This window comes from Sturnus vulgaris, chromosome 6 (assembly GCF_052056855.1).
Source record: "Sturnus vulgaris isolate bStuVul1 chromosome 6, bStuVul1.hap1, whole genome shotgun sequence".
Lineage (NCBI taxonomy): Eukaryota > Metazoa > Chordata > Aves > Passeriformes > Sturnidae > Sturnus > Sturnus vulgaris.
Window position 1 is genome coordinate 19,206,477 of NC_142248.1, and position 27,314 is coordinate 19,233,790.

A 27,314-nucleotide genomic window follows, 5' to 3' on the forward strand; every position below is an offset into this window, starting at 1 on the left:
GCAGCCTTTCCCGCAGCCTTCCCGCGCCGCTCCTGAACTCCGGCCGGCCGCAGCGGGGAGCGGTGCAGTCAGGGAGCAGCGGTGCAGGGAGGGAGTAGCGGTGCAGGGAGGGAGCAGCGGTGCAGGGAAGGAGCAGCAGTGCAGGAAGGGAGCTGCAGTAGCACGCAGGGAGCAGCGGTGCAGGGAAGGAGCAGCAGTGCAGGAAGGGAGCTGCAGTAGCACGCAGGGAGCAGCGCTGCAGGGAAGGAGCTGCAGTGGCAAGGAGGGAGCTGCAGTAACACGCAGCGAGCAGCAGATGGCGCAGCCGCCGCCCGCCCGCCCCGCGGCCGCTCCAGCCCTGCCGGCCCCGGAAGCGCTCCCGCCTCCGCTGCTCCCGGCCCGGAGATCCCTCCCTCGGCCGGGCCCGGGCTGGCAGCGCCGGGGCACCGAGGCCTGTGCGGGGCGGCTCCATGGCGGCGACCGCGGCCACGGCCACGGCCACGGCGGCGTCCTCGGCACCGCCGAAGAAGATCGTGGCGCCCACGGTGTCGCAGATCAACGCGGAGTACGTGACACAGGTAGGGCCGGCGGGGCCGCCTCTCCCGCGGCCGGGGCTCCAAGGGACGTTCCTGTGCCGCCGGGTTTAAATAGCCTTTGCAGGCCGTGGGTGATGGGGAAAGGGTCTTGCTTGGTCGTAGCTGACGAGAGATGTACGTTTCTGTCATGTACGAGAGGGTGTTTCCCCCGCGCTTCCCGACCAGCGGCATTTACGAAGCAGCACTACCGAACGCATCGGTACCGTGCATCGCTGTAAGGCCTGTGTTGACCTGTGAAAAGCTGCCTCTCGAGAGTTCCTTGTTTTAAGTGAAAGTTTTAAGTGATTTTCTACAAGTCGTCTTTTTTTTTCCTTTTTTTTTTTCCTCTTTTTTTTTTTTTTTATTGGAAATCTGCTCTTCTTCCTCTTCCATGGCATAAAGAAGCTTGAGTAAAGTTGCACAGGAAGTTCTTATAATCATCGCTCAGGATTATTGGCGAAGTGATGGCTGCAGCAAAGAGCCTTGCGGTGCTAGACGTTTATATATAGCCTCTGGTTACTTGTCCGATTACTCAAGGAAGCACAATCACTTGCCGTTTTTGATTTGCAGTTCCTGAAAGATCATGGTTTATTTTTGATGGATTTGACAGATGTAACTTAAGGATAGAAAATGTTTGTTAGATAGCAGTCTATGCGTCTGAAATTTTTCCAAATAATCGCATTTCTGTTGAAAGAGGTTTAGGCATGCAAGCCTTAAATGGTTGATAAGCATTGCTGTTAGAAAACATGATTTTGTTACTTGTAGTTTAGTATAAGCTGAAATTAAGTAAGATACTAGCGAAATAAAGCTGTAGTGGTGTTGTATCATTGACATGAAAATATATGTATTTAACTTTTTTTTTTTTTCCATGTGCAGTTAGCAAATAAATACTGGGCTCCACATGTGAAGAAGACACTGTCATTTGATGTAAAGGTAATTACTTCTACTGGAATTTTGTTGGAGGTGTAAAAGAATGAGGATCAACCATTCCACGATGTGCCAATACTTTTGGTGTTGCTTATTTTATATGACACTATAGGAGACTGCTTGGAAGTTCAACTTTTGCTTAAGACACTGTAATTTGTTACGTATTCGTAGTTTATAAATGTAGGCACTGTTAGGAAGGTGTGCTGTAGCAGGCAGTTATTTTGTATGCTCTTCAGTTTATTTCAGCCAAGAATTTATGAGAGCAAACGACTTTTGAGCATTTCCTTTGAGGGTAAAATATGCTAGAGGTGGTCCTACTTTCAGAAATCAAATAGGAATGAAAGATGCAGGTATTACTGAACTGTGTTCTTTCTAAAAGCTTGTTTGGTGAGCTTCCATCAGACAACTTTATTGCCGTTCTGGTGGATATGTGCATTTTGAATGTTTAAAACTTGGCCTGGTGTGTTTGATTTTGTGTATTGCAGGGTACTTAAATATTTATTTTCCTTGTGGATGTTTTGCCTAAGTCTCCCTGTTTAGCCTCAGTTTATTTTGTAGCATTTGTGACAGAATTTGTCTGTGATTGTTAGAACTGTAGATTGTTAGGATGTACATAACCAGCGGAACTGCATCTCTGTATCATGTGATGTTAAAGTGTGCCTGTTGCAACTTATAGTGCAGATTCTATCGTTCTTGTTGGAAAAATTTATAGAAGTATTTTCATAGCAGTAAGCAAAGAATAACTAATTCAGAATAAAATGTCTTAATGCATTTTGAATCACGTTAGTGGATATATAAAATCCTCTTAAAATTTTTTTCCCTAGGTCATTGAAGATGTATATACAAAAGAAATTGTCAGGTCAAAGTAAGTACACCAGTTGCTCTCTCTTATTTACCACCATTCCAATATTATCTATGTTGGACTTGTTTCTAGTGTTCAATAGAATACTTAAAAAAACTCATCTATATGTTGAAAGCAGATGAAAATTACTCAAGTGCATTTAAGTAATTTAATCGTTATGGTATTTCAAAGTCTGAATGTGGTAACAAGAGAGTTCCTAAGCCCATAAACCTTAAACATGATGATTGGAGTTAGTATTTTTCAGACCCTTTACCTGGTAGTCTTTTATGTTGGTTTTGTTGTGGTGGCCATAGGAGGCTGCTCTGTTGTCACTAAGGAGCATCAAAAAAACTGTCATGGAGTGCACTGCCTCAACTCCTTCTCTGTTCTGGCTGCTGTTACCAGATTCCTGAAGGGAAAACCTAGTTTCAATGAATTGTACTATTAAATGGGGGAGACAAATCCAAGATACACTGTGTTCTGCAGCTCTCTGTGCAGAAAAGAGCTGTAACTGTAGCTGGAGCTTTTGGGGGAAGATTGAGCTCTGCAGAGAATTCTCTGTATTATTCCTGTGTGAAAGCAGTCTAAGAATTTGTCATATGGAGTCAAAGCAGACTTCCATTTCTAGTCACTAAGAAAAAATACCATTATGAACAGATTAAATATATAATTGTCGTTTTCCAGGAGACTCTCTCAGCTGCTAGCAGTTTGTATCATCAAGGTTATTGGAAGAGCTGTCTTCATATTTAAAAGACATAGTGAATTTCTTTAAAATGTGAATTTAATTGATTAATGAATCTCTATGAACTTAAGTTTACACAGTGTTACAGCAGCTGTTTCTGCATTCAAGTGGTTACTATTGCGTGGAATGTCAGGACAGAAATAATTCCTGAGTGTTCCTACAAGTTTCCTTATATAATGAAATAAGGGAAAATATAGCCATTTTCTATTTATCTGTGTGAGAGGCTTTCTTTCCTGTGTTAATTGATTAACGTTTCCTTTTTAGGTTTGCGATTAGAAAGATAATGCTTCTTGAATTCAGGTAAGCTAATGGGAGGGAAATATGGAGTTAATTTTTTTGTAGGAACCTGTAAAGGTGAGAAGCAAATGCAGGGCAGTAAGACAGTTTGAAGTTAGTGTACTCGTTCATACTTCGTAGGGCCTTGAATTGTGTACTGAGGAAAACGAAGTGAGGAGAGCTTAATTTAGGTGAGGAAATAATTCCATAATTCTAAGTAACATCTCAGAGTGTCTTGTTTTATAATTCTCCATTTCTAGTGTAAGTGGAGCACTGAGAAAGAGAGTGTGAATGAAATAAGTGAAAAACTTGGTTGTGTAATTTGGAATGTGTCATTAAGCCTTAAATCAGAGCTCACTGAAATCAGACAAGTTTTTGGATTATGTCTCTCACTAGGAGGTTAAAAATGAATTGTGCTGCAGCAGCATCATTAATATTTTCTTCGCTTGAAAGTGAATGGAAATGTATTTAAACAGTTGTTTACAACTGCTTCAGACTTTCCTGGAAGAACTTATAGAGTATGTCTGACAAGGTGTAAAAGAAATATTTGCAATATGTACTGAAATCCACAATATTTTATGTTCCGTTTGGTACTTTTATCTCTCAAATCTTAAGAAAAAAATACAAGATGTTTATTGTTTGAGGTACTTTCTTTATTTCAAAAAGGTTCAAGTCCATAAGTTGGTACGAGTAACTACAAAATGACCAACTTCCCTCGGTTTTTTGCATCTTAATTAGAAAAAGTGCAGAAGAGAAAATGTTAATTATGGTTAAGGGTTTGACACTAACAAGTGGCATGCAACGGATTTCCGGAATTTGTATGTCAGCAGTAGCACGGAGTTAGAGGTTCCTGTCCTTTCTGTGAACATTGTTAGTGTTATCAGTTACTGAGTCTAACAAGTTTTGCTTCAGTGACCTAGATGAGAGGTAACTTGAGGAACTGCTCACAAACTATGAAGATGGCTTTCAGGGGAAGGAGGAAAAAAAAGACTTGTGGATAACTGCTTTTTAAAATGAGTGACAGATTATGTGGGTGGCTGCAGCTAATGAAATACTCTTTATCTCTTCACAGTCAGTACCTTGAAAATTACCTATGGATGAATTATTCTCCAGAGGTGTCCAGTAAGGCATATTTAATGTCAATCTGCTGTATGGTGAATGAGAAGTTCAGAGAGAATGTCCCTGCGTGGGAGGTAACTGATTTCAATTGCAGCTAGAATTGACTTTGATCCGCAAGTTGCAGCTTTTACAGTGTGCTCACTTACAGTGACAGAAGGTAGAAGAGCTTGTAGTGTTAAAAGGAAATGATGCCTCAACTGGAATATCTCATATGGTGTTTTAAACTTTGTGTTCTTTTTTGGAGAAAGGAATGGACGGGTGAAAAATTACTTGATTCCTTCTGGTGTGAAAGTCCTTGGTTCTGCTGTGAGATGCCTAACATTGTCACCAGCATTTGCTTTTTTGGCACTTGACAGAGCTTGGGTATTTACAGAACAGTTCTTGCTTTGATATTGAAAGAAAAAGGAGGATTTATATATCAGTAGATAGAAGAAAGCACCAGGGAAGTCTCATGTATTATCCAGTAATGTCTTGCTTAAAAGTGAATATCGGTTTCTACCTTTTTGCTTTATACTAAAATAATGTCTTACTCTTCTTTTGTGTGTATTGTTTGATTGTTTGGGTTTTTTTGAGTTTTTTGTTTTGTGTTTTTGGGGCTTTTTTGGTACTAATAGGTTTAGAAATTATTTTACGTTTCTACAAACAATGCAAGTTTTACAGGCCATCTCAACAATGGAAGCCTTGTTATACATTCTATGTAGGTATTATTTCAGAAGCACACTTACTTCAATATTTGTGCCATTACTTGAGTTTTGGTAAAGCATAAGGATTAAGAACTTATTATATGTTGTCTGTGTGCTTTTCTTCTGGCATATATACTAGAAGTAAAATGGCAGGTGCATGTTATGTTCCAAGCAGCTTAGGTAAATTTGTTTGGTACTTGACTGCTGTTGTAAAGGAGCGATTTTATCTTGATGATTATTCAGTTTATCTTTTTCCTGCTCAGGTAGCTGAATGGAAGTTCCAGGACTGTAATTAATCTCTGATGGTTTTTACTTGCTCGCTTTTTGCAAATCACTTAGAGCTGCCATAGTTTTGGCCAAAACCTACCATTTATTTTCTACTTGGGAGATTTTAGAGTGTTTCTGTGCAGTCACCAGGTGAACATTCTGACAAGACTTCAGCTGTGCTTCTTGTTTAGTTTGTCCTGTGCCTCACCTGTTAGACTATGCAGAGGGTATAGGGGGAGGATCCCTTGTCGGGAGGATATTATCAGTCTGTTTTGCTTGTGCTGCCTGGTCAGAATAAATGAAAATGAGAAAAACTAATCCCTTCTTTTATAGATTTAAATGGATTTAAAGAACTTAAGCTATGTTATGTGAATGAAGATTGAAATTATTTGTATCAACCTGACTCAAAATTACCTTCCTCTTCTATTTCTAGACATTCAAAAAAAGGCCAGAACACTTTCCTTTCTTTTTCAAACGTATACTGGAAGCATCGCTGGTCGAAAATGAGAGTGAGTACTCTCTGCATGAACAGACAGTCCTGCTGCTTTTCCTTGATCACTGCTTCAATAGTTTGGTATGTTAAAAGTAACTGTAAATATTTCCAGTGTGTTTATGCTGTTCTCTGTTAATAGTAGTTTAGTTCAAGCAATTTCTTCTTACAAGGCAGATGAAGCAAAATTCCTGTTTAAGGAAAACACAGTACCAGAGGGCTTTTACCCTCTGTTTTGAGTCTTACTTATCTCTCTCATCTCATTTGCTTTTCTCTGACATGAGGTCATAGATGAGACTTGCAACTGGAGGATTGGCAGTTAGACAATTAAAAGACAGGATTTAATATAAATTTTTGTATTAAAAATGATACTTTAGAATTTATGTATTTATACTTGAAAAGGTACTTTACATTTAAAAGTCATTAGTTACTGCTGTGGTCTTTTTTAGTTTGCCTGAGAAATAGTAAAAAAATTATTTCCATTAACTGTTGAGAAAGACTGTGAGGCTTTTTTCACTTCTGAAACCAGGCTTAGATCTGATTTTTATCTGCAGTTCTCCTGAGTTAGTTTTAAGAAAGCATTAGACCAACTTGTTCTCAATCTATAGTTAAAACAGAGTTAAAGATCTTAAGTAGCAAGCAGGAAGAACAATTTACCATTATCTGTTTATGAAGCAGTGCTCTCTGACCTCTCTTGCTACTTAGCTTTTTCCTTAATGTCATGGTACATGGGTGTATTATTCAATATCAGGGTCTGCACAAATAAAATGTCTCTCAGACAAAGCAACATAGAAAGTGTATTTTTTGATTTTGGGATGATTTTGGGAGCCAGTAACCATTATGGACTTTATGTGTACGTTTATTGAGATAGTGTTTTTCTGTAGTGGCCATGGTACAATGCATCTTCATTTTAAATTGTTTGATGGTGACTACAGAATCCTTCTTGTAGAGCACATTTCTAATACAATGTGATAGGGAAGCTGGTGAAAAATGCCTGTAAAAGCACACTGTTACTAGTATTTAGAATGTTATTAGAAGGGCAGAATGGAATAGTCACAGTAGTGTTTTAAGTGAAGAGCACTGAAGATTGAAGTTTCAGAATGCTGAGAATGGAGTATATGTCCATGAAGACATACTTTAGACGTTAGCAGAAATTTTTCAGTAGCTCTGGAAAGAAGAAAAATTTGTGGATCCAGATCACAGGCATAGTTGGAGAGAGCACATTTGAACTGACATGGAGAAAATTATTTGTTTCAGACAATGAGAAAAGTGTAGAAGAAGTGAGAGAAACTTGATAAATTAAGGGCTTCAGGAGACAAAGAGCAGCTTAAAAACAAGTAGAGAAAGCATGGTGGGTGAGTTCAAGAATATGAAATGACTGAAGAAGGAACATCAGTTCTCAGCAGCTTTTGTGCTAAAAGTACATGCATGGATGGGGCCCCTGGTGAAGTATTACAAACGGACAGACTCCATGAAAAGAACCTAAAAATACAGAGGGATCACTGGGTAGGGTTATAGTGCCATTTCCAGTTAGGAAATTGTGAAATCTAATAGAACAATATAAATATTTTTGTCAGATGGTAGTGTACATTGATGTATTTTGTAAGACAGGCATATCAGAAAACATAAGAATGTTTAAAAAAATCTTATAATTTGTAACTTTCTAACAGGAAGTGGATTTGATCAGAGGTCAGGTGCAGCAGCTGATTTCCTTGCCGATGTGGATGGCTCTACAACCTGTAAGCATAACATTGTTAACTGGCAGAGCAGTTTTCTAGGCATTATCCAAGTCATGTAAACTCTCATGCAATACTGTTAAAGAACTCTAATATTTACAGCATTGCTATGGAATTACATTTTTGTCTGCTTTGCTAAATTCTTTCTTTTGCAAATTTATTGCAAATTTCCATGTAATAATTTTATTTATGTAATTTCTCAGAAAACGGAAGTTTTTTGTTTATAGCTTCTTCAAGCTGTAATTTGTAGACAAGGCCATGAGGTCACAGGGATGCAAAGGAGTTGACATCTAGTTGTGGCTGGACTCTCTAGCATTATTACATTTTTGTTTTACAGTGATACTGAGAATAGCCAGAGACAGCTCTTTATTTCAGTTTGTTATATATTTTTTTTTTTAATAAAAAGACTGGATGGTATTTTTATCTCATGACAACAGGATTCCTTGGTGACTGAATATCATTTTAATATTTCAGAATCGACTGGAACAGGAGTTGAAAAAGACACCAAAACTAAGAAAATTCTGGAATCTAATTAAGAAAAATGATGCAAAAATGGATGAAGAGTCAAGAATGCAGTATGTACAGAATACTTTTATCCTTAATGCATTCATTGTGTTTCAGCTAAAATAAATTGTTTCAGTGGAAAAGGTGTTTTTTGAAAACCTGTGGCAAATGAGGATTGATCATATGTGGCCTCCTGGAATCCATTCCGTTTTTCAGTAGTCTTTATGAAAAATACTGTTCTAGAACTTTATATTTTATTTGGTCAGTGAATTTGTGCTACCAAATCTTAAAACTAAAGGATGAAAGCATAAAAGAATATTCATGTAGCTACTCACTTTTTTTCATGACCTTTAGCAAATGTTTAGCTCTTAGGCATATAGCTTATGCAAGTATTTCAATAAATCTGTGTCTTTCTCACCAAAATTAAATGTTCCAATGCCTTTGTGTTGCACTGTGGTAAGGCATAGGAGGAGACTTACTTCTTCTTGACACAGTAAGAAGCCTGGATTGTTAATCAGTTTCTGTGCCTAAAAATGTAGGCTGCTAATCTGTTTGCCTGAGTACAGAGAGAAAAGTTACCAGCTAAACAGTTTAGGTGTGTTTCAAAGCAAGCTACTACCATTATATGAATTTTGAAGCAGCTAACTTTGTATTGGTGAAAGCTACAGTGTACTTCTAGTCTGCATTTCAAGAATATTAATTCTTTTGTCATATGTCCAATTTTAGAGCATATCGAGAGAGAAGATTTCTTTCACAGCTCATTCAGAAATTCATCTCTGTTCTAAAGTCAATACCTGTCTCAGGTAACTGTGATTCCCATGTTACTTTGTTATCCAATAATCTGTGTGAAAATCTTTTTGTATTGCTGAAGCAACTAGTCCTTAGGATATCAGCCTGAGGTTAGGGACCTTGTTCAGGTGGGGCTTGTAGTGAAATTGATGCCTGTCTGCATGGATTTCATATAAAAATTCATATTCAAATCTGTATATAGTTTAAAAATGAAACAACAAAAAGTTACTTTAAACCTCCTTCTGTTCAGTATGCACTTAGTAAAAACAGTATTTCTGGGAACTGATATTCTTTATTGTGTGCTTAGAACTTTAAAGCATTAAAGCATTTCATACATACTTAAGTGCCTTGTTAAACAGGTGGTATAAATGGATATCATAATGCTCTGTCTGTTCGTACTGTTGATTTACAGTAAGAACAAAAGCCTAAGTGAAGTGAAATTCTGTAAGATTTGACTGCTCTTGAGTCATTGTGACAAGCAAAATTATCTCCTTGCCTGATTTAGAAAGGAAAAGTGTTTGTAGAGGAAGGTGTTAGCCTTTTAACAGAAAAGAGTTATTATGCACTAAGCACAGCACAATTTGGGTGAAATCAGTTCCCAGAGTTTGCTTTTGCTGTTAAACTTAGCAAACTTCAGCTTTTATGTGAGCTGTAAGGGTAAATCTTGTAATGTGGCTTCCTCAGAAAGGATGCTTATCCCCTCTGTTTTCCTAATTATGCTAGACCTGTTTTAGGAAGATTTGCTTTAACGGTTCTTTAAGAATTTGAAAGTTATTAAAGGGGACATGGTGTGTTTCAACGTGATTCTAAAGGCTCCTTGGTAGTCACCACTGAGTGCCTTTGAATATGGTCAAAGCCTTTTGCACACATCTTGTTGGCAGCTTTTAAAAGTGTATTTTTGAGTACCTGGCATTAAAAGTTCTTAACAAACGTAATGGGTGAATGATATCTCATGGAAGTGAGCATTTTTGCATTTTACATTCAAGGTTTTTCAAAGCTGATAAAATCACTCCTGAAATTCTGATTGTGTTACTCTTTCATTGCTAACCAAAAGAATTTTTAATATAAGAAAGGATTGTTTTTAAAAAGAGAATAATATTTTAATTGTCTTTTAACAAGATTAAAATTAATACTTCTATATTTGTAGCATTTATTTAGTTTTTAACGAATTGGTCAAGTGTAAATATATTGTGATGTGGATCAGTATAAACTTTTTTATTTTGTTATCTAGGTCCTATTTCTATGGACAAAGTTCATTATTGTGAGAGGTTTATTGAACTCATGCTAGACCTTGAGGTAAGTTCTTAAATTGATTCAGCCAGTTTCCAGGTGTACTTTTTTAGGGTTTAAGTGCATAAAGTAATTATTAAGCCTTATTCTAATTAGGAGGTGATTATGTCACAGCTATGCATATCATCATTTAATAGTAATTATCCATATTGGGAACTGACCAGCAATGTTGATAAGCCATTTGAATTCTTAGACAAAGCTAAGATCCTAAAGTGCTCCGTGAAGTGTATTTAATTGGAATAGTGGTAATAATACTAGCAATTTCTGAAAGGTATGATGCTTTAATCTAGTAGGAATAATTCAGAATTATTCTTCCCAGTGCATAACAGGTCACTTAGTCTCTTTTGTGTGGTTGTTAAATCCCAGAAAGCAACAGTAGTCTGAACTGCAAACTATTCCTGTTTGACTAGAGTTCATTGTTTAGAAGTACCAGGTGTGGTGATCTGAAGTTTATTAGAGTAGTAAGGCGTGGAGCAAGGTTTTGTGAAATTTTTCAGCAGATACCGAGGACGTGAGACAATGTCAAGCACCACAGTACCAGTATTAAAAGGCATTTATTTACAGTTTCTTGCATGAGTAATTATGTATTTAGAGTAACTACAGATTCAGAAGGCATTGTGAAATAAAACAGAGTTTTCTGAAACAGTATCACTGAGAACTTTAAAATGGCTTTGTGATTAATTTCTACAGGCTGACTGTTAAATGAAGTAGTCTGTGCCTGTAGTTGCAATAGATTGGATAATTTAAATTAGAGTTTGCTGTCTTATGTATGTAATATACTCTGGTAAAAGAAAATATGCTGGAAGGAATTAAAGTCCGCCTGACTTAAAATGCTTAGAAGCAGCACATTTAATATTGGTTCTCTTTAATATTACAGAAAGATTAGATTTCAGACAGGCTATAAAGCCTGTTTAAGTAACTGGAACAAGCAAATGAGAATTAGCTGTAAATCCTTAAGTCTTTTTGCCTTTGTAGCATGTGCTGTGTTAATGGGCTCTTTTTACTTGTATAAAAGCCTTTTTCAGAATATTAGTTTCATATTACAGTGCATACACTGCCATCAAAACTGGTGATTTGGTAATTTGAAAGTAATGATTCAATGGAGACTTCTTAGGGTTTTATGAGTTTGTTTTTGTGTAATTATTGTGCAGGGCAATCAACATTTTCTACTACAGATCCTTTTATTTTCTTCATCTTATTTCTAAACACCATGCTGATGCTTTTTGGCTTTCTAAATTCAGTCTTTAGAGAAGAGCTAATTTTTATCTTAAATTGTTGTGGTCTTTTACTGTATGCTGTTCAACAGTTGCTACATATAGCAGCTTAATCTATTTAAATCGAGAAGAAAACAACTCTATTTTGTTGTTACTGAAGATTTGAAAAATACTTGAGTATTTTGCAAAGAAGAGATGTCCTGTCATATTTAGAAGAAGCAGTTGGCAATTTTAAGGAAGACAAGCTTAAAACTCATCAAATTAGCATAGAAAACGGGCATTTAAAACAATGCTGAGGCAGTTTGACATATAATTTGTAACACACAATCATTATGTAAACACTTAGTAGTAGAATAATTTATTTACTTGATTTACTTTTTTAGGCAGGATGAATTCTCACTAATGGCAAGTTTGTGCCCTGCTCCCCGTTACATAAAGGACTGTGTTTGTAGCAGCTTACTTGCATAAACCCAGTGTCTTGGCATACATAAATACTGCTTTAATACCTCCTCTGTGAGGGTATTAGATATGCAAATAACTGCAGCAATCTATCCTAGTATGCCTTCTTGAAATGGAAAATTCTGAGAAGCCAGGATTTCTTACTTTTTGAAGAGTTGTTTGTATTAAAATGATGTTATTTACCACAGGCTTTGCTTCCCACACGCCGCTGGTTTAATACAGTGCTGGATGACTCCCATCTTGTTGTTCACTGTTACCTGTCCAGTCTTGCTAAAAGAGAGAAAGAGGGTCATCTCTTCTGCCAGGTGAGATACAAAGTTCTTGAAAAAAACTTTTTAGTTCCCTTTGTTTCTGAATGCTGCAGTTGTTTTGTTTTTTATTAAAGATAGGCTTTTGTTTTGATATGAACTACATGTTTATTTAATCTTTTACACAGTTTTTTTTTCTTACCTGTGCCTACCTGTGTGACTGCTTTTATATTTCGTGGCATCACAGGATGGCTTGGGTTGGAACAGACCTTAAAGATCATCTGCTTCCAACCCCCCTGCCATGGACAGGGACACCTTCCACTAGATCAAGTTACTCAGAGTCCCATCCAGCCTGGTCATGAGCATCTTCAGGGATGGGGCATCTGTGGGCAACCAGTTCCAGTGCCTCCCCATCCTCACAGTAGAAGGTTTTATCCTACTATCTGATCTAAGCCCACCCTCCTTCAGTTTAAGGTCTTTCCCTCTTGTCCTGTCACTGCATGTCCTATGAAAAGTCCTTCTCCATCCTTCCTGTAGCTCCCTTTAGGTTCTGTAAAGGCTGCTATAAGGTCTCCCTGGAGCCTTCTCTTCTCCAGGCTGAACAGTCTTAAATCTCAGCCTGTTGCTACAGGAAAGGTGCTTCAGCCCTATACTAAACTCGTCTGGACACTTTCCAACAAATCCATGGAATTTTTTTGTGTTGGAGACCACAGAGCTGGACACAGTACTCCAGGTGAGGTCTCACAAAAGCAGAGTAATATTTCTACTTCTGTTTTTGAGGAGTTCTTAAAAGTACAAGCTAGAAAGCAGTAGAGCTTCTGGCATGCTTTACCACACACATAGCAGAAGTTGTCACCACTGCATTCTTCTCTTGTTCATTTTGACTTCCCACTGTTCTGCAGTGCAGCTGTTTTTCCCTCCTATCCTTCAGTTTACTCACTCATAGCTAGTATATTGTTTTTATATGGTAGGATCTGAAGATCTGTCCCTCTTCCTGCATCTCAGCTGCTTTTCCTGCTGCTTGCTGTCCCCCATCTCTGGCACTTGTTCATTTTCTCTGAGAGTCAGTATTGATGGAACACAAAGCCACCAGCACATCGGAAAAATTTTCTTCCTTCAAGTTAAATATTCTCATTGAAAGATAGGATGAACTTTAGGGCTGCTGTCAGAAGAGGGCAGAAGGGCACAAGGCCTCTCCCTTTTGGAAGCAGCACGCTGTAAGTTGGGCTCAATGACAGCCTCTGGCTAGATCACCAGTTTCAAGTCCTAGTATATCAAGGCACCATATTGCTTGTGGACTATACTGGAATTTTGATGGCTTGCAGATGAGATACCTGACAAAAGCTATTTTGTGCATCAGCCAAGTATAAAATTCAGATACCACTCCTTAGTCCAATTCTTCTAGAACTTTGAGGAGTTCTTCTCTGTGCATTTGTCCTCTTGAATTGTGGTTTTGTTCATAGTAGGGTGTCTCTTATTATTAATCCACTAATTTATATTGGTGATGTCTCAGCTTTTAGATATGCTCAAATTCTACACTGGCTTTGAAATCAATGATCAGACTGGAAATGCTTTGACAGAGAATGAGATGACTACAATTCACTATGACAGAATTACTTCTCTGCAGGTAAGCAAAGGATGAAGTGCTTATGAGAGACAGAGGATTTGGTTTTGCTGTTCGAGTGTAATTTGCATCTGGAATAGGCATGAGGTTATTTCCCAAATCAAACCCTTTATTTTCCCTGTTGAGTTACAGGAATAGCTTTATCTTGACTCCCTGTACCATATTGAAGACATGTAATGCTTCAGTATGGTGGATATGACTGTGAGTAAATAACAAGCTCTAACAAAACTTCAGCATTTTGGACCTTGTGTTACCAAAATAAGCTGTTTCTGTTAACTGTTGAGGAGGAAAAGCACAATGCTGAAGGACCCTGTGGCAATGCAGTAGGTGGCAGCATTTCCTCGATCAGTGTACACATCTGCCTGCAGTGGTCCCTTGTACAAAAGAGACAAAGTAAACTCACTCACACTTTTAAAAGTTGTTCACATCAGTTTTAACAGAATAATTCAAGGAGGCCTGGTTAAGTTAAACTTGCTCCTTGCTTTTCTTAGTTGTCTGCAAAGGTGCATATCTGCTCCCTTATGTTCTATTTGAATGACAGCAGATGCTGATGGAAAGATACTGTGTCAGAAGCGGAGGAGTAACAAATAGATGGTGTTAAGAAAAATGGAGATTTAATCTGGCTTGTATTTCTGTCTTGGTAGGATTCATAGAATGGTTTGTGTTATGAACCAGAAGAAGCTATGCTTTTTTCTAAGCATTTCAACTGTTACTAAATAATTTCATTCATATGCTTACATCCCATTTTCATGCATGGATCTTTTGTAGAGAGCAGCGTTTGCACATTTCCCAGAGTTATATGACTTTGCACTCTCAAATGTAGCTGCAGTAGATACTCGTGATGCACTGCTGAAATTATTTGGACCTCTTAGGTAAGTTATCAAATTGAAATTGAAATTCTTGGTTCTCAGTATGATTAAATTTAACAAATTTCCAGCATTTTTTCCTTCTGACTTCTCGTGTGCACAACCGGTAGTTAGCCTCTAACTTACTTGGTTTATTTTTTTAAACTCTGTTTTGTAGAAGAATTAGAACAGAAATCATGAAAGCAATTACTATATTGTAAATGCTGTGAGTAAAAGGATAGCAGTATGTATTTTGATAAAGGCAGTATGTGCTTTGTTGTTTAGTTATGTGTCAGGTCTTGAAACAATAAAAAATATCCATCCCTTGCCATGTTTACTGTAGGTGAGAAGTTCTGCTTAAGCCTTATACACAAACTTCACTCAAAATCCTGACCTGTAATTGTTTATCTGGACAGCTGGCGTTTTCTGTAAGGAAAAGCAGCTGCCCTAGGTGCAGTGTCTCTGGTTTCAGTGTGACAGCGGCTTCTTTCTTCCCTTTCGCGTGCAGCTCCAACGTTCTCCACCAGGTGGCGTCGTACCTGTGCCTGCTGCCGTCGCTGGCCGAGGGACAGGACACGAGCTACGAGAAGGAATTTCTGCTGGAATTGCTGGTAAAAAAAACATGCTTTGTGCTGCTTGAACTTCTCCTATTGAAAGCTCAAGGCATAGCTACATCCATCAACTACACTGCAGTAAAGCAGTCATTTAGAACGTTTTCTGAACCACCTGTGAACCACAGCAGTGTTATAGCAGTAATTGGCATATTAAGATGGGGTTTAAAACCCTATTAATTAAGTATTTGAAAATGCCTATTCATAAATATAGTTTCCATGATAAACTAATGTGTGTTTTTTCAATCAATAAGAGTCTTGGGAATGATTTTTGAGTTCTTCTGATAAAGTTTTTCTCTCATTTAGAAACAAAATCTGCTGAAGTAGATCTAGATATTCAGTACCTGTTTGGGCCTCAAACCAATTTGAAATATTGTTTGATGCACATCATGATTGTTTGAATATTCAAGGTCTACCAATATTACTATAGGCTTCTAATCTGATAACAGTATTAGAATTGCATAGCTGGTTTTTAAAATCTCTTTCATAAGTTTGTTTTGTGGTCACTGATTTCTTAAAAAATTGTTTGTGTAGTTTTCTAAATTTCAGAGGGTAGTGGTATGATGCCAGGGAGAGATTCTTGCTCAGATAACATATTATAGTATTGGATAGATTTTTGTGTGTCCCAAAGAGGAAATAAAGACTGTTACTGAATGAGCAGTGTTCGTTAGGTACTGACCATATTTTTAATGGAAAGTGTGATAAGTTTTATTTGAAGTTGGTTCTCCTTTGAGCCTTGACTGAGTGTTTTTAGTCCTGTTGTGCCATTTTTTGGTCTGCTGAATGGCCACATGATTGTTTGATTCTTGTACTATGAACGACAGTTGGACTATGCGTTTTTTATCTTCTGATATCACTGTATGCATTTAGTTATATTAAAATATTTAATTAGAAAAATACTGATGGAGAAAATGCAAGTGACCACCTTATGATTTATTGTCTATGTTTCAAAAGTGTCTTTATTGTTCCTTTTTGACTTAGACAGGTTTGAAATGCTTCCTTTCTTTAGGTTTCCCGTCACGAGCGACGAATATCTCAAATTCAGCAACTCAACCAGATGCCTCTCTATCCCACAGAGAAGATTATTTGGGATGAAAATATTGTACCAACTGAATATTACTCTGGAGAAGGTATGATTAGTAGTTCAGTAAATGCTGCAATAAAAAAAAAAAAGGAGTTCTGATGTGTTTTATTTATTCTGTCCAAGAAAGTTGCACATGGTACTTGGGTGTCTTCCAGTATCTTAGAGTAAGATCAGGGGGTTTTTTTTCGGTTATGAATCAGGAACTCTTGAGATTAAATTGTTAGCAAATATATAGTGAATTTGAAGAAAAATCCAAAAATCTGTTTTTACACAAAGATGTTTATTTGCTGCTGGATAACAAGTGTTCTGTACTACCAGCTGAGGCACAGGTAAGGTGAAAAAAGTTGGAAACAGCAACAGAAAAGCTATTGGCTGTGTTCTGTGCTGAAGTATGTTCAAGAAAGCCTTTTTAAAAAGGGGGAAAGGTGGTAATGGGAGGAGATTAACACTACTTACCTTACTTCTATTTAGAGGTAAAAGTACAAGTAGTCACTGAAAGGTGACTGCTTTGAGAACCTAATGTGCTCATGATGAAGGAAGCAAACTGCTGGTATTGCAGAAACAGGAATCATGTAATTCTAAGGTTTGCAATAAATAGCACATGTATTTTTGTTTAGCTACTTTTAAAAACTGTTGTTTTAATGTAGATCATGAGAAATTTTATTAGAAATATGAAAAATTTAATTTGGGATGTGTCAGTTTGAAATAACAACGTGTGTCTTCAAAGACTAATATAAAGTTTGTTTTGGGTTTTAGCAGCCAGTATTCCATACCCTTCTCCATGTCATTTTGATTTAAAGGGGTTTTTTTTTGCATAGGTGTAAGCTGTAAGTTCTGCTGCTTAGCATGAATTTGTCGTTTTGGATAAATTCTCTATGAAGCAAGGATTATTGAGAAGAAAGAGATGATCCCCTTTAGGTAGGCAGGGTTACAAACAACAAAGTATCTTTTCCTCACAAGATATGATACAAATGTCATCTAGTCATTCGCCCCAAAAGAGGAAAAAAAAATTATTTAGTATGATGTAGTTTGTTAACAGCTGATTCAGAGTCTTCTGCTGATGATGTTTAATCTTTAAAAAAAAAAGTCAGCAAAAGAGAGACTGCCCCTCTTTCCCCAAAAAAACCTCAAACCAAAACAAAGGGAAAAACCCCTGAACTGGGGAGATTGCTGTAATTTCTAGGAAATTATTATATAAACCAAGTCTTTTTTTTTTTATTTTCTTTTTTGTTCAGTGAACAGCATGTAGATTGTTCTAATGCTCTGAAACATTCAGGTTCTTAAATGCAGGTCAGGACAGCTCTACTGTCATTCATTCTGTATTGGGAAGTTGACTTCTCTGGATTACAGTGGGGGCAGGAAGGGGGAGGCAGGAGGAAAAAGCAGCTCATCGTGACTTTTTAATAATACATTAAAGAAAATTTTTTAATGATGAAATGTCAATTTTGTCACTGGTTGCTAGTGGAAACGTTACCTCCTTTGGTGAATGCTTTTGGAATTGTGGTATTGATGGTGCTGTTGTGAAGTATTTCTTTTGCTCTCAGACTGTTCCAAGTATTTTTTTCTATTTTACTTCTCTTAGTTTAGTTTATACTTTATCTTTATCATCTCCACGTATTCTCCTGTCCTGATTTCAAGCAAGACAGTATCTGTTTTTTGGTCTTTTAAGGTTGTTTTTTTGGGGTTTTTTTGTGTTCTTAAAAGTAATTAAATAAGTTTGATCTAAAATTTTTTAAGAGTAATTTAACCCAGGAATGTTAGGAGTATTGTTTCCTTTTAGAAAATGAGGGAAGAAGAATATCTCTCTGAATATTGTGCAGCTTTAAAGAGGTGTTGCTTCACACTCTGCCCTTTGCACATATAACTGGCTTTACAGGACAGGGTTTCTTACTTGGTGTTGGGAAATGTGTTGAAGTATTTTATCACCATCAGGCTTTCTACAATAGAAATTACTGTGTTCTACTGCCTTTCTTCACTGCTGTTATATCTCAGTTTATGTGAAAGTCAGTATGTAGTACCTATACCAGAGAAAGGTTTCAAGAATGATATTGTAAGTTTCAAAAGCAAGATGCTTTCACAGCTCTTAAACGTAAGTATTAAACTGGAATAGTAGTCCAGTAATGTTAGATGAGTAACTTACAGGAATTTTAACTATGGAAAATTTGCATCTAAGACTATCTTAAAACAATGCAAGAGGCTTTAGGACCTGTCTAGGAGTTCTAATGCTCTTTGTGTAATATGATCTAATCTTCCTATGTTTTTCATTCTCATTTAAAAAACAAACCAGTAACAAAAACTTTAGAGATGTGTGTTAAAATCTGATCTCTTGACTTAAAACTTTTTTCTACGTTAATGGTTTTCATGGCATCTTATAAAGCATGGGAATAGGGGAATTGTTGGATGTTACATGTTTTTTATTAGTTTATGAGCCTTTTTCATCATTATTTAATGCTAACTTAATTGTTGGATTTCCAAAGACCATTACTTTGCTGTGCATTTGATTTTCTTAAGCTCAATTTTGTTACAGTCTGAATACCTTGGTGGATTTAATATTTAAGTAGTTCACTGTATTACTACTAAAAGGATGACAATTCCTTCAATCTTGTGCAGGTTCTTTTAGAGGGAACCTGAAAAATACGTGCTTTTTGGAGGTGTGTATTGATAAAAGAGATAGTTTTTAGAATCTCCAAGGATAACAGCTATGGCAGTTGTACAGTAAAGTATGTATTATGAACTCAAAGAAACAGTATATTAATTCTTTTTTTTTGTTTATCTCTCAAATGCCTCTTTCCTTCTACCTTTAAACCCTTAGGCTGTCTTGCGCTGCCCAAGCTGAATCTACAGTTTCTGACTCTCCATGATTACCTGCTGAGGAACTTCAATCTTTTCCGCTTGGAGTCCACCTATGAGATCAGACAGGACATCGAAGATAGTGTCAGTAGGATGAAACCATGGTAATATTTATTAACTGGTGCAAACCAGTCAGTTCACTTCTAATCAAAATGTATTTAATAATCAAAAACTGATACTGTGTGTCTACTAAATACATAGTAACAAATGTGTTTAAAATTATTGCATAGACACTGTGGTTTGTACTTACTTCTTCCCTAAGGTGTTGCCATCCCAAGGGTTGGTATTTTAAGGGTTTGTGGATATGTATCCCTGTAGGTGTGTTAAAGGCAGTGTGTTGGATGCTAACAAACAGTCTTTGTTGTGTTAAGATGGATCAGTTAATTTTCCATGAGTACTAAGCCTTGGCTGACGTTACAAAATATGCTAACGTCATAAACTCCTCTGTTTGTGGGAGATGTTACTGAGTATTCTTGAATTGCCATCTGCCACATTTTAATCTTCTTTTGATTTAAAGAGTTTATTTGGTGTGATATCTTTTATACTCAGTAGTTGCTTTTTGTTACCTTTCCTTTATCTTCTGTCTCTGTGAGGTTTTTTTTATAATGCTAGCCTAAGTTGCCTTTGTTTTTTTGAAATATAAATCAGTTCATGTTATGCTTTGATTCTAAAATGCAGGATTATACAAATCTAATTCAATAGCACGTAAAGCTAAGAATTCTATATTTGTCTTAAAACTTACTGCGTGGTAAATTTTTTCATAGTTTCAAAAATAATTGAATCTGTTATCAGCTAATGACTAACAAAACTTTGGGGTTTATTTCTTAGGTTATCAGAATATGGAGGTGTGGTCTTTGGTGGATGGGCTAGGATGGCACAACCCATTGTCTCTTTCACAGTGGTGGAGGTGGCCAAGCCCAACATTGGTGAAAACTGGCCCATGCGAGTAAGAGCAGATGTTACAATCAATTTGAATGTCCGAGATAACATCAAAGATGAATGGGAAGGTACTTAACATGCTTTGAAATAAAATGCTCAAAACCGGTGCTTATCAAAATTCATTTTGAGGTAATCTTATTTGTAAGAAAGGGAGGTTTTAATCCATGATACAGATTTGTCAATCCTAATACACTGTGTAGAAATCAGTTACTCAAATTCCAAGTCTAAGCAGTTTGTATTTTCATAAAATGAAGTTTGAAATAATTACTTACATGTTCATTGGGAGCAGAATATTTATTACTTCAGACTGATGTCACTCAGTGACCGGCTGTAAAATGCTGTCCTTTACAGGGGCTGTGAAAAGTTATCCCAGCATTTTAAGTTTTGGGTATGCTGAAAATGTCATATTGACAAGTATGGGAATGTGATATCTGTCTCATTCACAAGTGGGGAGGACAGATTTTTATTTAATTCAAACCAGTGCATTTCAGTAGTTTTCAGTATGTTTGAATGTTATGAAGTGCTGACTGTACCAGATACTGTTTCTTATAAGTATCCACAGGTGTCACTTCTTTTGCTTGGGGATTTGAACTTTAGTTGACCGTGTTGGCAAGTGCCATAGAAGCATGCACTTTACTTGTATTATCAGTAAATGTCACTCCTTTCTCTTTTGTTAGAGAAACCTGATAAATGTGCTGGAGCTGCGTAGTGTGATTACAGGTCATGTAGCACAAATGCTAAAGCTGGACTGTGTGATAAATGTGCAGATACCAGTCTGGGACTGCAGATTTCTGTTAAAGTAGAAAATCTAGGGGGATGGCAGAGAATTCACTATACCAAAGGTATCTATATAGTGGTGCACCTAGCTTTTTAAGTACTAAAACAGCCTCCATGATTTACAAAAAATCATGTTTGAATTAAATCGAAACTGAGATGAAGAATTCATGAATTATTGCCTGATGTAATGGGATCTTGATGAAACTGCCTTCTGTTGAATAATATGTTGCTTAATGAGGAATTATTTGTCTCATGAAAAATAGAACATATTTTCTGAACTTTGAAGGTGTCTTAGATCTCTGAAACTCTGGAGGTTGGAGGAGAAGGTTTAATGATCAGAATTATGTTAGAGAATTGGAGAAGCAGCATTTTAAAAGTAGGATGTAGTTCAACAGGGATGATTATTAAGCACGAACAAGTCACTGTACAAATGCATGTTGGAGGAATAACTTACCAGGCAGTACCTCTGCAGAACTGAAGGATCAGAGGTCATCATTGCTCACAAGTGGATGTGATTCCCCAACATTGTGTTAGTGCTGAGGGAAAAAGAAAAATCCTCAAGGTATATTGGAATTTATAAACTGGAATGTAACAATAAAAAAGTAACTTGGCTAAGTGACCTTCTACTCCATTAAATAGGTAACTAAAGTAAACTTGGTTTAGGATTTTGTGCCCTGTTCTAGGCACTGCACTTAACTTGTAAAAAAAAAAAAAAAGGAAAAAAAGGAATTGGAGGTTTGTCCAGAGAGAAGCAATGAGAATAAGAGATTAATGCCACACTTCTTTAGAGATGATTGAAAATAACTGGGTTGTGTAACTGGAGTAAGATTATTGGGAGAAGAATAACCTTGAAATAATGTTTGTTCTTATGAAAAAAGCATTCAACTTCTACTTTTCATATCTAGTATATCACAGTGGCCTATGGTTTTGTATTCTCTAAGTTCAAGGCATATTTTGAAGCAAAACAAAATATACTCTATACAGGTGGGATTTTATTTAAAATAAATTTCAGTGCTTTCTTTTATATATATGTTAAGGAATTAAAAATGCCATTCAGTGGAATCACTGACTGTTCCTTTTGGTGGTCAGGTCTGCGTAAGCACGACGTCTGCTTCTTGATTACTGTGCGTCCCATGCAGCCTTATGGCACCAAGTTTGACAGGCGACAGCCTTTTGTTGAGCAGACTGGCCTGGTGTATGTTAGAGGCTGTGAAATTCAGGGCATGTTGGACGAAAAAGGGCGTGTTATTGAAGAAGGTATGATATACCAAAACTTGTTGAAAAGATTTCTCTTTTTTTCTCTGTTTTCTATTTTTTTACAGCCTGATTGATAATTTTCCTCTCTTTTAAGGAATGCTTATTGAATTAGGTACATACTTGGAAAAAGGCAGACCAATTCCATGAGCAGCCTGAGAAAAGTTAACTAGTTTCCTCTGGTAAAATCTAATGTAGCTATGTTAATTAAATAAATCCGATTTGTTGAGTTAAGGAGTAAAACAGATTCTATTTGAAAACTATTAGAATAATGCAATGAAAATGTTTCTATTGCTATGCAGAAATATTTCATCATATGAATTTGTCTAAGTTTAATTTGAAGAACAACTACGGATCACTTATTTGAATGATAATTTCCTTTTATCACTGAGTCAAATTCTTATCTTGCTATTTAATTATGGGCAGGACCTGAACCGAAACCAAGACTTAAAGGTGATTGTAGAACATACAGAGTATTTCTGGACCCAAATCAGTATCAGCAGGACATGACCAATACAATCCAAAATGGAGCAGAAGATGTCTATGAGACATTTAATATAATCATGAGAAGAAAACCAAAAGAAAACAATTTCAAGGTAAGGTACTTGCTCCTTAGCTCTTAGGTAAGAGATTGTCTGAATATGCTGTCAGTACTGAGACTTTCTTATTTTAGATGCATATAGTTAGGCAAAATTTAGACTTTCCCTGCAGGAAGCTAGACTATGTCAGTTTGTGATAACTTTCCCCTGCAGATAACTCTTCAACTGAAAATCAGAACACTGCTACTTTGCTTGAGGATATCATAAAACATTAGTTTATAATTCAGTCTTCCAACAGGAAGCCTACAGCTTTGGATTTCTGGGTTAAGGGAGTATGTGGAATGTTTTTTGTTACCTAATGTAATAGTGAACTGTAAGAAAAGGAGTAACCAGTCAAAATGTGAGAATCAGAGGAACCTGTTCACTTTTGGGAGGGTCACTGGATCAATCTTTTCTTGGGCATTGGAGTGTGTCAGATTGAGAGCAGCCCTGCTGGGAAGCAGTTGGAGGTATTGGTGGATTATAAGCTTGATCCTGGTCTGCATCTAAAGCAGAGTGGCCAGCAGGTCACAGGAGGGGCTTCTTCCCCTCTGCTGTGCTCTCCTGAGACCTCACCTGGAGTGCTGCATCCAGCTCTGGGTTCCCCTACACAAGAAGGACCTGTTGGAGCAAGTCCAGAGGAGGGACATGAAGATGACCAGAGGGTGGAGCACCTCTCCTATGGGGAATGCCTGAGAGAGTTGGAGTTGTTTAGTCTGGAGAGGGGAAGGTTTCAGGGAGATCTGACTGCAGCCTTTCAGTAAGGGAGCTTCTAAGAAAGATGAGGACAAACTTTTTCTAATAGTGATAGTGCAAGGGGCAATAATTATAAACTAAAAGATGGTAGATGTAGGCCAGATATAAGAGAAATATTTTATTTTGAGGGTGGTGAAACACTGGAACAGGTTGCCCAAAGAGGTGGTAGATGGCACATCCCTGGAAATTTTCAAGGTCAGGTTGGACAGGCCTCTGAGAAACCTAGTCTGGTTGAAGATGGCCCTTCTCATTGCAAGGTGGGGGTGGACTAGATGAGCTTTAAGGCTTCCTTTCAGCCAAAACATAATTTAGCTTCAACAGTGCTGAGTGGAAAAGGAGCCACTTCCCTTGACCTGCTGGGCAAATTCATACTGTGTCACTGGTGGCCTTTTCCACTGTGAGGGTGCATAGTTTTGTACACTTAAAAACATTTCTTACTCAGTTTCTTTGCTTTTTAGATCTCTGAATCATTAATGTTCCTTGAGTTCTCCATTATGAAAATGCAACATTAATGAAAAACTGCATTTCTTTTTGGTGCCTTAAAATCATGCACTGCATAATTAAAGTGATTTTCATTTTAAAGGGTTCTGTAGCAAGTTCTGTATAGATGGATAAAGAGGTAGGCAGGAAGACTTGGACTTTTTTTCTTTCTATATCTAGAAAGATACCTCTGGTGTGAAGCAGTAGCTTGTAGCCAACATAGATCATTGTGCCATCCAACCATGGGTTGGTATATTGAAAGTACTTCACAGTATTTATTGTGTATACATTTATACTTTAAATGTATTTATAAATACATTTAAAAGAACCACCAGAACTGATTGTTTATGTTGTGTGTCTGTGGCAGGTCCCTTTCACATTGTAAATACAAATACCCTCTGCCAAAGCCTCGTGGTGTACAAACATGTAGACGTTTTTTCATTCACATGTATGCACTTGGGTGTAGTGAGAGGGAAAGCTCTGCAGTGAATGCTTAAGTTTGGTCACCATTGCTGTTAAATGTGAGTGTAGCTTTCACGTTTCTCCTATGTTTTTGCAGCTAATTTACAGGCAAATCCCAATGCAAGCCATTCTCTGCTGGCATTTACTAAAATCTCATACATTCATTTTTCAAGACAATTTAAGGTATTTCCATGTTTATCACATTGCTACCAGTTTAGGTGCATGCATTCCATGTCATTTGCAAACCGAACTTCAACTGGAGAAAACAAGATGATGCTGTGATTAGTGTAGACAGTGTGTGCAGCAAATAGAAGGCAGCTTGCAATTTAAAGCTGAGCTTGTAGGAGTGAAGACAGGAGAACTCTTGTGCAGTCCTTGTAAATTAAGCAAATGAGACAGCAGAGAAGCTGCATATACAATATGTTTGCTGGAGGTGACACCACTGTGTCACTACAGTTGGTCAGCAGTGTTAGTTCTTACAAGAATGAGTCTTACTATTTTTAATGCATAGAAATTACCTTTTGAAAAGCTGAAGCAAAGTTTTTGTGATGTAGAAGCAGCACATTTGCTGTTAGGAATGTATTTCATGCTTCCTTAGAAACTGATCACTAGGTTTAGAAATACTACCTGAAAAGGTGACATTGTCTGATTTCTTTGTGCTTTTCTTAGCACAGATATATTATGCTGTGCTTAATATATGTTTGAGCCAGAAGTACTTGTTCTTGCAAAAAAAATATAAAACTTCTTAGTTAATATGGGACTTGTCCATCCATATGTTTGAAGTAATTGCAGGACCTTCAGGCTTCAGAAGTGCTAAGATGCCTTCAACTTGGTAGCTTTACAGGTCTGTTGCAGAATTCACAGCATGACTGTGGTTGGAAGGAGCAGATTGAGAGAATGGTTGAGGTTAGAGGGACCTTTGGAGATTATTTAGTCCAAGGCCTGTTTAAAGCAGAGTCAGCTAGACTAAGTTGCTCAAGGTCTTGTGACTTTGTGCAGTTGGAATTGGATATGTCCAGTGATGGAGACTACATAACCAGTCTAGACAACCTGTTCCAGTGTTGCATTGCCACTACAGTAAAAATATTTTGGTATATTTAGATGGAATTTCCTGTATCTCAATTTGTGCCCATTGCTCCTTGTCCTTTCATAGGGCACTATGGAGTGGACTCTCATTCCACTGACCTTACTTCCTCCTGTTATGTTTTTTTAATACAAATCAATCAAATTCTCCAATGCTCCTTGAGTTTTGTATTCTTGAGGCTAAACAATCCCTGCTCTCTCAGCTTCTCATGCAGCAGATTCTCCAATCCCTTAATCATCTTAGTGCCTCTTTACTGGACTCATTCCATTATGTCTGTGTCTCTTTACCTGAGGAGCCCAGCACTGGACACAGCACTCCAGATGTGGTCTCACCCACGCTGAGTAGCAAGGAAGAATCAGGACCTTAATAGAGGTTGACTAAGCAGGGATTGTGATCACATTACTTGACTCCTTGAATGATACAACACAAGCAAGAAAAGAAAATCCTACTCTTTGGAGATTAATATGTAAATGTAGCCTATCAAAATAAAATTCTGTGCTTGGATTTGACTGACTATTCATTTACAAGATTGGCATTTGTACATTCTATATTGTCTTCTGGATGGCTGATGCACTGTTTGCCATTCATTTGTGTCCACAATTGATGGCATGGGAAGTCAGAAGATCTGAAAGTCAGTGCAGGTCTGGTATCCTGTGTTCTTCCTGCTGCTGAGGAGCAGATGCATACTGTCCAAGTGCCAAGTTGCAAATTAGATGGTTCTTCAAGACTTCTACTAAAGTAGGCTAAAGTTCAGCTACCTCTTAGTTAAAACACACACCCTCTGTGCAAGTCTAGGGTCTGGAGCATTGGTGTTTTCAACGAGGGGAAAGGAGAGAAAACTTACATAACCACAGATTATTAGATAAATTATTTTGTGTGTGAAGAGCAAGTGCTTGAAGGGAAGCTTAAGCTGACTGCAGGGATGAAATTTATAGGCATGTAAGAGGAAACTTAAACTGCATGAAGATCTTCTATGCTGATGTTTTGTTGCATATGTACACTGTCTATACATTGACTCAATCTAATCAAGCACTGTCAGTTAAAGAGTTATATTCTATCATCTTAAAACAGATTTGATTGATCTTCGGTATGATTTTTACTTGGTAAAAAGTCAGTCTCTTCAATACTATTTTTTCTGTTTTTTTTTATTTACAGGCTCTTCTGGAAACTATTAGGAATTTGATGAACACAGATTGTGTGGTTCCTGACTGGCTGCATGACATCATTCTTGGATATGGAGACCCAAGTAGTGCACACTATTCAAAAATGCCAAATCAGATTGCAACTCTGGATTTTAACGACACTTTCCTGTCCATTGATCACTTAAAAGCTAGCTTTCCTGGGTACAATGTTAAAGTCACTGTTGACAATCCAGATCTTCATGTACCCCCCTTCAGGTGATCTCAATATTTCAAGTACTTCTGATCTGGTATTCTTGCTGTAATGTGTTTTCAGGTGGAGTTATGTTCAGCGGTTGAAGGGAGATGCTTTTTCTTTTAAGAAAAGATGGAGATACGTTAAGATTTAGATAGCTACATGATAGAGTTAACTGTACAACAGTTATACCCAAGACCAGCTTTTGTTCTGTTCTGTACAAAAATGCATCAGAGCATTGCTTGTAGATCAGCCTATGGAAGAGATGGAAAACGAAAATATGAGATAGAATCAAGACACATAATACTCTCTTCTGCATTATTGGTATCCAGCCTCCTCAAGATCAGCCCAGAGAATTTTTATTATATAGTTTCCTTACACATCTTGTTATAACAAGCTAAGAACAGCAATTTCAACATCAGTTAAAATCTGAGCTTTTGGAAACACCGTTCAATCA

General features: G+C 37.3%; 1 protein-coding gene across 2 annotated transcripts in view; it reads left to right on the forward strand.

Moving 5' to 3' along the window:
* The first annotated feature begins 385 nt into the window (after positions 1-385).
* The window catches only part of AQR (aquarius intron-binding spliceosomal factor), a 48,677-nt gene continuing 21,748 nt past the window's right edge, over positions 386-27,314 (forward strand). Inside the window, exons 1-20 of one of the 2 annotated variants that reach the window (XM_088167213.1) lie at positions 386-557; positions 1,431-1,487; positions 2,306-2,346; positions 3,329-3,364; positions 4,413-4,533; positions 5,843-5,983; positions 7,570-7,638; positions 8,110-8,210; positions 8,866-8,942; positions 10,160-10,224; positions 12,080-12,196; positions 13,653-13,766; positions 14,532-14,635; positions 15,117-15,219; positions 16,229-16,349; positions 19,116-19,257; positions 19,982-20,160; positions 21,959-22,126; positions 22,550-22,719; positions 26,639-26,880. In XM_088167213.1, coding sequence (XP_088023339.1) covers positions 450-557; positions 1,431-1,487; positions 2,306-2,346; positions 3,329-3,364; positions 4,413-4,533; positions 5,843-5,983; positions 7,570-7,638; positions 8,110-8,210; positions 8,866-8,942; positions 10,160-10,224; positions 12,080-12,196; positions 13,653-13,766; positions 14,532-14,635; positions 15,117-15,219; positions 16,229-16,349; positions 19,116-19,257; positions 19,982-20,160; positions 21,959-22,126; positions 22,550-22,719; positions 26,639-26,880 — 2,276 coding nt within the window. In that variant the 5' untranslated portion in view covers positions 386-449. Of the gene's footprint in view, positions 558-1,430; positions 1,488-2,305; positions 2,347-3,328; positions 3,365-4,412; positions 4,534-5,842; positions 5,984-7,569; positions 7,639-8,109; positions 8,211-8,865; positions 8,943-10,159; positions 10,225-12,079; positions 12,197-13,652; positions 13,767-14,531; positions 14,636-15,116; positions 15,220-16,228; positions 16,350-19,115; positions 19,258-19,981; positions 20,161-21,958; positions 22,127-22,549; positions 22,720-26,638; positions 26,881-27,314 lie in introns of those variants that run through there. The other variant, XM_014891516.2, reaches the window with a different exon arrangement.